The following is a 10,542-nucleotide window of genomic DNA, read 5'->3' as shown; positions in this document are numbered from 1 at the left end:
GAGCAGAAAGCAGCTCAGGAGGAGGAGCAGAAGAAACTTCAGGTGAGTGTCCAGACACTGATTCTGTTAATAAGCTGATAAAACGGTAATTACAATTTAATGAGTGTATTTGTAAACTTCAATGACTTTCTAATAAAAAAAAACCCAGAGTCTTAACTGATAAATTTGTTGTTTTATGTTAATAAAGTTAAAAACAAATAGCACATTGGGACCGACTGACGCTAAAATGACTGTTTTGGTTAATGGAGTCTGGCAGCTTTAAAGGGACCGTAGATAACGGCTTCAATCCTGTCGGAAATGTTGTCTGACATCAAGGTAAATGGGTGAAAATGTATTAACAGAACTTACACTTTAGCTCATAATGATTTCTTTTTTTAAATTGACTAAAGTACATTTACCTGTGGCCCCTGTCCACAGCGGTACATATCACTCTCTTCAAAGCCACCAGACTCCATTAATAAAATCAGCAATTTGAGCTCAAAGAACACAGACGAGGCAGCGACTCCTTTTTGTTAGTTAGTTTGTGTTATTGTGTGACTTTCTGTCTCTGATCTGAACCACTGAGGTACTATATAATATATCTACAGTCATGGAAAAAAATATTGGACCACCCATTTTCCATGGTTTTCTAATGATTTTGGTTATTATCAAAAAAAAACATGGAAAATGGCTAGATATCAGCTCTTATATTAAACTCTCATGAGCTATTTTCAATCAATATCCTTTATTTAACCAGGTGAAAAAAACTCATTGAGATTAAAAACCTCTTTTCCTAGAGTGACCTGGCCAAGACGGCAGCACAAAAGCAAAATGTGCTAAACACATAAAAAACAAATAAAATACAGTCACACACTAAAAGAAACACAAGAGATGGATTACATGATTAGACAGAGCAATCACAACATCTAATTGAGCTTATTTTTCTTGTCAAATTGTCAAATTTACTTGAAATCCCCCAGTTACAAGATTTGTTTATCATTATATTTGTCCAAACAAATGTACCTTTAATTGTACCAGACATTAAAGTGAACAAGAAAATGAAGAAAACAAGGGTGGTCTAATAATTTTTTCCATGACTGTATATGTGATAAGAATATATATGTAGCAATCATCCAGAAACCTACAGCAGGTCACGTGTAAAATAAGTTTTTGTGAATTTTTGAATTTGATAGTAATAAGGATCTGTACTTTATATGACAACAACTGTGTTGTTGATCCTCACTGACACAATATTTAAGCTTATTAACACTATAGAAGCATTAATAAGTTCATGGTATAAGCCTTAATAACAATTAGTCAGGCGGCTTAGCCAAATAAAGGGAACACGCCAGACAAAAGCACCAAATTCTTTCCACATGCTCTCCATCACCATAAGTTTCAATTTTTGGTAGGAGCCACTTCATCAAGATTGTGGATCGGAGATGGCAGCCATATAAAGTCTATGAGAAATGCTATATCTTCCAAGCCACTTCGAAGGTCAATCTTGGTGTCAAAATCTACATTTTCTGCGTCAAGAAATCATTTAAAGCTATTGAGAATATCAATAGATGATTATTTGATCAGATATGTTCATTTTCACCCAGACTGGTAGGTCTGCAAGTGCTGCAGCAGGGAATCCTGAGCTGAAAATATTTGGAGTCATGTTCATGGGAGAGTGCGGATTAGCTGCAATGTACACTGCTAAAAAAAATCAAGGGAACGCTTTCATCTCATGTCAGATCTTGATCAACAAATTATTTACAGTGAGTCATCTAGTGATATTCTCAATAGCTTTAAATGATTCTTTGACCCAGACAATTTAGATTTTGACACCAAGATTGACCTTCTAAGTGACTTGGAAGATATACTGGTTCTCATAGACTTTATATGGCTGCCATCTCCTATCCGCAATCTTGATGAAGTGGCTCCTACCAAAAATTGAAACCTATGGTGATGGAGAGCATGTGGAAAAAATGTGGTGCTTTTGTCCGACGTGTCTCCATTCTTCTTAAATCTGGTCCTAAGCCGCCGGACTAAATCTTTATCTCAAGCTTTAATAAAGTGGAGCTTCACTATAATCACACTCATTAAATCTTTATAAACGTGTCATTAATTGTTATTGTTTTGATGTTTTCAGGAGGAGCTGGAGGCGTTCGAGAAGCGTCAGCAGCGAGGAGGTCGGAGGAATAAGAAGAGGGGGAGGAGGGAGGAGGTGGACGAGGGGGGGAGGGGGGCGAGGTGGTGGAAAAGGTGCGCCGCCGCCGTCCTCGTCCCGCTGGGCGGAGCTCTGCTGGCCGCCGCCGCCTACTACCTCCTGGCCACGCCCCCTGACCACGCCCCCTGACCACGCCCCCTGACCACAGCAGACCACCTGTCTGTTCTGTTTTACTTCTATTAAATCTTTGTCGTAGTTTTGATTTAGGGGGATTAGAAATGAACAAAGTGGTTCCTGAGTTTCGATAAAGAGCCGACAAACAGAAAACTACTTTAATTTGAATAATTCATCAAACTAGAGCTGAGTTTTCAAAACATCAGATTCAGCTCGAGTCTGAACAAGTTTTTAATTGGTATTATTAAAAAGTTCATCCTCAGTAATTTAGTCACAACTTGCAGAAATCTGTTGATGTTGTTTAAGTTTCTGTTTGTTGACGTTCTGATGTTTCATTGTGGAAACCATCAGAAAATAAATATTTTATTTTGCTCATGAAATGTTTGAAAAAAAGGTTTTGATGTTCGGTAAAGTTTTTTTTCTTTTTGTTTTTTTTCCTCAAGTATTTGAACAATAAAATGTATAAACGATCCGTGTGTCCTCCAACTGAACATGAAGGTTTGTCCTTTATTTATTTATTTAAATTAAATTGATTCAGATGCCAAAATTATTGAATAATACATAATAAAATGTACCAAACATATTTAAAAAAAATACATGTATGTAGTAAGTGATACAATCTGAAATGTATATATTTATTTTTATTAGGTTTTTTATTTTCCTTTGTATTAATTCCCCTTTTTATTTACTTCCCTGTTATATATCTCTTTCAGTTATAATTTTAATGTAATTAATCTTTTTGTTTACCTTTTTTTTTTTTTTTGTTATTTTGCCTTTTGGATTTTCCCCCATGTTTTTTTCTGGATTATTGTCTTCATACATAAAGTAATACTAAAAATGATCAATAATGGGCAGAAAATCACTAAACTTAGATATTAATATAAAAATAAAAAGGAAATTTCAGTAGGATAGTTAATAAACTGGGAATTTTAAGAAAGGTAACTGAATAAAGATTATTTTTTAATATTTTGGTACATTAAATGACCTGTTATTCATGTATTAATGTGAGAACTTGTCAGCTCGGTGGTGAGTCTGGTGTGTTTGCAGCAGCTGACAGAGGGGGGGTGCTGTTCCTCCAGGTCCTCACAGTCCTCACAGTCCCTCAGGAGGAACTTCATATCAACAGAGAAAACAGCTTAATGTCCCACTCTAATTAAGGACACGGGGCAATCACACCAAGCACTATTGTTATACTGTGGATTTTTTCTTCTTCCTCTTCCGGACACAATTTCGTCCCGCTACTAGTTGTGATATATAATTTGTATCAAATTATATATCAAAACGTGCGGTTTGATCGGGATCGGTGTGCTATTACTTTTCCCTACGGAATACAAATTTTTCTGCCCACAATTTTGCATTGAAGTGAATGGGACGGCTGAAAAAAAATGAGCAAAAAGAACAATAATTGGAGATTTTTAAACGTCTACTTCTCCGGCATAATTTCACCTAGAGAAATTCCAGTCTGTCCACCTCTGGCTGCTGTCACTGTGTCGGAATATTGGACAGCTGCAGTTAATTCTGTTGATTGCTCTGCTCTGATTGCCTTTGAACCTTTAATGTGATTACAGTTACAGGTACACGTACGCGTGCACACACACATGCGAGTGTTAGCGCGCACACTCCTTTTCAAATACTTGAAAAGAAATGCTTGTTGTAGGTGTGCTCCTTGTATATTATATAGTATCATAACATTACTGGTATTAATTGTTTGAAATCTCTAAAGAATCTCATCATAGTGTACACACACCGGCAGTAGCCCCTGTGGCCCTTTCAGAATTTCCCCAGAGGAAATTTTCTAGTATCTATTTAATATGCTTTAAAACTTATCGATCAGTGATTTACAGCCATATTATAGTTTTATATTTCTGTGTTTGAGTTTAAATAGGTAAAATGTTCTAGTAATATTCTGAGGGATTATCACTGAAGATTACCTTTTTCATTTTTCCATTTTTCTCAGATTTTGGCTCCTTGGCAGCTTCATACTTTTTTAAAATGAGCAGCCAGGATCCTTTCATAGGAATGAATGGAGCCCGACTCTAATACTGCATCAGTACGAAGACATTCATCTCTTCTTTAGTTCTAACTTTCAGCTTTTCGCTCTTTTTTTTTTTAAAGCTGGATCTCATTTGTAGAATCTTTAAATCTCTAGTTTGAGCAAATGTTTCCAGTTTGTGCTCAGATGAACATTTAGTGACGGTAGTTTAAAGCCTGAGACCCGATCTGTTCTACTTCCTGTCACCACTGTTGCTTTTATAACATTAAAATCTCATAAATATATTTTAAGTTTCAGTAATGGAATAAGTGAATCAGAGCATTTTATGGATGATGAAATAATCTCCATATGTGAAACAGTAAAATTTATTTATTCAATAAAGAAAATGTTCAAAATTTTATTAGCTTATTTTTGTTTTTGACAGTCTGAACAGATACAATAAAATATCTAAATTAGCTCCATATTTTAGACTTTTTTAAATTACAAAAAACAAGAAAACGTGAATTTAAAATGTCAACAATAACGTAATTTTATTTCAATCCCAGAGACCAAAGTTGAGTAAATCAGGTTTCCTGTTCAATAGCTCCATATCTTTGACATTCTTTACAAAAACTATAAAAATGAGTATTTAATTAATAAAATGGTGTTTTGAATCTTGTGTTTCACACGGAAAACAAACTTACTCTGCAAAAAACGTTTGCAAAAAACAAAAACAAAATGTACATTACTTACCTCAGAAAACTAACCATCGATTCCTTGGAGTGTCTGTTAGTCCAACCAAACGCTGAACAAGACATTTAATGAACAAAACGTTCAAATGAACTGTCATTAAGTGAAAATACAGTGAAAAGTTCAAAGTTATGAGACCAAACCATAACTTCATTGCCACATTGCCGTGGATAAGCATTGTTCTGCTTCTCTCCTGATGACGACTCGCCTTGTTAGTGACCTGTCAATCAAAGGTAGCCACGCCCCAAATCATACGATTCTTTATCTTCTATTTTCTTTTACATGGGGCCATTATTTGAACTATTAACATCAAATTGTCTTGAAGATTTTTTTACTAGCAATTGAGACCATAGTGTTGTCCTAAAAAACATTTCTGAGGTAATAAACCAAGTGAGAAGTTTTTTCATTTTGTATTGAAATTAATGCAGCCAAACTCAGCGCCCCCTACTGGAATTTTCGGTAGAATTCAGCTTAAGGATCTTGCTGGTTTGCCTCCCTGCTCAGAGCCGGAGGTTGCTGCCTGCTTGGAACTTTTAATTTCCATAATTGACACAAAACTAAACAGAATTCTGAGTGAAAATTCCGTAACGGAACTCTGGAGATCTTTTGAAGTGATGATTGGACAAAATGTCCTCACTATTCAGAATGTCCTCACTCTGAGGGGACTTAGTGGTCCCCACAAAGCTGGAAGTACACACACACGCACGCACACACACACACAGACACACACACACACACACACTCTCTCTCTCCAACACACACACACACACACACACACACACAGCTCAGGTTGTCTGCATGTGACTGAGCCTGGGATTAAACACACTTCACGGTCAAGTGCATGCTGGGACTTGCGCCTCGTGGCTGTGTGTGTGTGTATGTGTGTGTGTGTGTGTGTGTGTGTGTGTGTGTGTGTCAAAGAGGGAGAGAGAGTGTGTGTGTGTGTGTGTGTGTGTGTGTGTGTGTGCGTGTGGTAGAGCGACAGCTGAGCGGTGGGCGGAGCCAGCGTGTCTCGTGCTCGCTGGTAGCGGAGCTCGCGGACTCAGAGGGATGGTCTCGCGCTCGGCGGCGGGCAGCATCAGGTCATGTTGTCCGGGCGGCGGGAGACCACCTGCCCGCGTGTCACCTTCAGCGGCGCCGCGACGGTGAGTCCCAAGTCCGAGTCTGTCCTCGAGTCTGTCCTTGTGTCTCCTTGTCTCTGTCCTCTGTCCTGTCTGTCTGTGTGTGTGTGTGTGTGTGTGTGTGTGTGTGTGTGTGTGTGTGTGTGTGTGTGTGTGTCCTCTCCGCTGCTGTTTGTCTCTGTAATAATGTTTAAAATCATCCGGAGCTGAAACTCAGTGAGGACAACAGATTAATAACCTGTTCAACATGATGTAACTCATCATCATTTCCATAATCCATTATTGTCCTGTGAAACATGTTTGTAAGGTTATTCAGCTAAAAAATAATATTTAAATGATCCATTAAAGTCCATTTCCATGCAGAAATGTCAGAAAATGCAGCTTTCTGCCTTGGAAACGTTCAGGGTTTTTTTTTTTTTTTGCTTTTTTCTGTTTAATGTGATTTAAACTGATTATATTTGAGTTCTGGACCAACAAACATTGTGGACTCTGAGACTTTTTTCACTATTTTCTGACATTTTCTGCACCAAACGGTTCATAAATGAAGAATGACTGGACTCAGGATCTTTGATATTATTATTTGTTCAACATGATGTAACTCATGATCATTTCCATAATCTATTATCATCCAGTTAAACAGCTTTGTGCAGGTTATTCAGCCAAAAATTATATTTTCATTATCGGTTAAAGTCCATTTTTCATGCTGAAATGTCAGAAAATGCACAATTCTGTCTCGGAAACGTTCAGATTTTTTTTTGCCTTTTCTCTGTTTTATATAATTTTAAACTGAATATCTTTGAGTTATGCACCAATAAACACATATTGGAATCTGAGACTTTTTTCACTATTTTCTGACATTTTCTGTTTGTTATTATTATTTGTTCAACATGATGTAACTCATTATCATTTCCATAATCCATAACTCTCCTGTAAAACATGTTTGTAACGGTTTTTCAGCTAAAAAATAATATTTCAATGATCAATTAAAGTTAATTTTTCATGCAGAAATGTCAGAAAATGTAGTTTTCATCTTGTAAAATGCTCAGATTTCTCTGTTTTATATCATTTTAACCTGAATGTCATTGAATTCTGCACCAACAAACACATTGTGGACTCTGAGACTTTTCTCACTATTTTCTGACATTTTCTGCACCAAACGGTTCATAAATGAGGAGTGACTGGACTCTAATATTTGTTAAACGTGATGTAACTCATGATAATTTCCATAATCCATTATATGTCCTGTAAAACATGTTTGTAATTCAGCCAGAAATAATATTTTAATTATCAATTAAAGTCCATTTTTCATGCAGAAATGTCAGAAAATTCAGTTTTAAGCCCCTGAAATGTTCAGATTTTTCTGTTTTTATATGATTTCAACTAAATATCAAAATATATAATTTGTTTTGACTATTTGCTGACATTTTCTGCATCAAATAGTTCATAAATGAAGAATGATTGGAGTCAGGATCTTTAATGTTTCTGTGTTTATTTAATAAATAAGTCCTTAAGAACAAACAGAAGCTATAAAACACAGATTTAGGTATATGAATAATAACTAGAATCATAAATAACTGCAGAAATAAATTTATATTTTTTAATTAAAATAGTAAATACAGTTTAAGTGTTACTGAAGTTAATAAAGCAGTTTAACTGTAGAGATGCAAACTATTATTATCCTGTAATAATCTGCTCTTTATTCTCTTGTTTGGTAAAATAATAACCCGCTCGATAAAATGTGAAAAAACTGAAAATGCTCTTCAACTTTTTTTTTGTCTGAAAAAAATTAAAAATACAAATGAATATTAAATTTCCTATAAAATGAAGAGAAAAGCGTCAAATATTACTATTTGAGAAGCAAAATGTTGAATTTTGACTATTAAAATAATTGCAGATGAATTTTCTGTCGCTCAACATGATGAATCAGCAGCAGAAACATCAGAGAGACTCACATCTGATCCATCGATTTCAGGAACAGAATTCACCCACTGAATAGAGAAATAAATACGTTTTATGACTTTTTTTTCACAAATTTGAGTCTCCAAAGGTCAAAAAGCTGCTTTCATGAGCAAATAACATTATTAAAGAATATTTAACATTTTTATAAATGTTATAAAATATTTTAACTCATTCTAGAAATCATTAAGAAATAATAAAAAATATATTAAATTAAATTAAATTTAAAAAGATAAATAAACATCAATGCAGCTGAACATTTAAAAAAAAGAATGAATAAATAAAAAATAAAATGAATAATTAACAAGAATAAGCCCATTAAATGTTAAGCTGACACCATCATGTCTGTACCATTATTATTTATATGTTTATTTTATTTAATTATTGTCATGTCTGGTTTATTAGGTATAGAATATATTAAAGACACTTTCATGTTAACTATTTTATATATATTAATATTTATTAGTGCAGCTTTATTTTAACACCCAGCAACTCCCACCCTCAAACTGATGATTATGATTATTAACATTAAAGGCTGCAGCAAAATGTTTTTTAGACTCGTGAACTGAATCTGTAAAATAAAGATGTAAAAGGAGAATCTGCTCATGAGTTTGTTGGGAAGAAATTCAGCGTGAAAAATGCATTAGAAAATCACTGAATGATTAAAGAAATGTGAGATTATTAAAACCATAACTTCAGATTGTTTTGTTGATAAAATAGTAAAAACTGTCTGCAGCTTCAACACGACGTCTCTTAATGTTTTTTCTTTGTCCAAAACATCAAATATTTCAAGGAATATTATTATTATTATTATTATTATTATTATTATTATTATTATTATTATAATCAATAATAAACTTTGATCACGATAGTTTCAATAAAAAGCAGCAGTTTTAAGTCTGTTAATTTCTCATAAATACTTAATAAAATACAGCTTCATGTATGTGAAGGTTTAGTTCCAGACGACTACAGAACAACAGATCATAAATAATAATAAAAATAAAAATAATATATATCACTCTGATATCTGAATAATTCTTAATATTGCTTCTGCTTTTCTTTGTCTTTTATCAGAATAAAATGAATATATTTTTTGTTTTGGACAAAACATAAAATCAGAATTAATTTTGTTGTTGGGAGAAGAAGCTGCTCAGAAGAATTCAGAGTGACCATTTAAAGAAACATGGGTCACTAATAACCATGGAAACAAGATTTTGGTTTCATTATGATCATTTTGTGATTATTACCTTATAAAACATGTTTGTAATTATAGATATATAATTATATATATATCAATTTTAATGATTCACGACAAAAATATGCAGAAAATTCTGTTTTTTTAGCCTAGAAAATTCTAAGATTCCCTGTTTTTCTTTGTTTTGGTCATTTTAAACTGAATATCTTGTAGTTTTAGAGTAATTAAACAAACAGGGACTTTTTTTTTACTTTTTTCTTTGAAAATTAAAAATACTTTTGTGTTTCAAATTCAGGATATCATCTTAAATTAACATTAATTAACATAGTTAACATGTTTCTGTTATTTTCAAAATAAGTCTTTAAATAAGTGAGGTGGCTGTGGCACAGTTGGTAGAGTGGTTACCTACCGATCGGAAGGTTGGTGGTTCGATCCCCGACCATGGCAGCCTACATGTCAAAGTATGCCCTTAAAGAAACATCATTATCTTCAGATTATGGCTCATTGTGTCAAGAAGAGATTTTTTCAAAATAAAACAATATTTTAAATAAATTATTTTTGATTGGATGATTTTTTGACAAAGAAATTCGGCCGCAAACAAACAGAAATAAAAGTATAAAAATATATTTAAAAAATAAAAGCCTGTAAATGAGCACACAGGGAAAAGCTGCTCAAACTGACGACATAAACGCATTAAAACATCAATAACTGCAGGAATTAATACACATATTATTAATAGACATAATTATGAGTCACTGTGCAGAGCGCGTGGGTTTCAAAATAAAAGTACGTTTTGAATTTGTGAAGAAAATAATCATGAAAAGAAGAAAATAATTGCTGCCATATTTCTAACATAAACCCTACAAACTGTCAGTTAATAATCAGGATTTAACTGTAGAGCTGCAAACTGACAAACATTTAACATGATACTTTAAATGTTTCTGTCTGTCTTTTCAAAATAAAAGCCTTTAAATGCACACAAAAGGAAAAGATGCTCAGACTGACGATAGAACCACATTAATACACATATTATTAATGTACAGTTATTATGAGTCACTGTGTACAGAGGAGAGAAAATCAATCAATCAATGTATTGATCAGAGAGAGTGTGTGTGTTTGTGTTAGTTTGTGTGTGTGTGCTGGCTCTGTGTGGTGTCGAGTGTCGCCTCGCCGTCATATCTCTTTAAAAATAACTTGGACCCGACCAACGGAAACTCTGAGAGGACAGAAACACCCGGGT

The 10,542-nt window shown here is 34.0% G+C and overlaps 1 protein-coding gene across 1 annotated transcript in view; it reads left to right on the top strand.

Annotated features, from left to right (window-relative positions):
• nfxl1 (nuclear transcription factor, X-box binding-like 1) overlaps nt 1–2,799 on the top strand; it is a 27,823-nt gene extending 25,024 nt beyond the window's left edge. The window contains exons 24-25 of the mRNA XM_059355358.1: nt 1–42; nt 2,117–2,799. The exon at nt 1–42 is cut by the window's left edge and continues 12 nt beyond it. Coding sequence (XP_059211341.1) covers nt 1–42; nt 2,117–2,323 — 249 coding nt within the window. The 3' untranslated portion in view covers nt 2,324–2,799. The remainder of the gene's footprint in view (nt 43–2,116) is intronic.
• The last annotated feature ends 7,743 nt before the right edge of the window (nt 2,800–10,542 follow it).

This window comes from Centropristis striata, chromosome 17 (assembly GCF_030273125.1).
Source record: "Centropristis striata isolate RG_2023a ecotype Rhode Island chromosome 17, C.striata_1.0, whole genome shotgun sequence".
Taxonomy (NCBI): domain Eukaryota; kingdom Metazoa; phylum Chordata; class Actinopteri; order Perciformes; family Serranidae; genus Centropristis; species Centropristis striata.
This window is presented reverse-complemented; position numbering and strand designations above follow the sequence as displayed.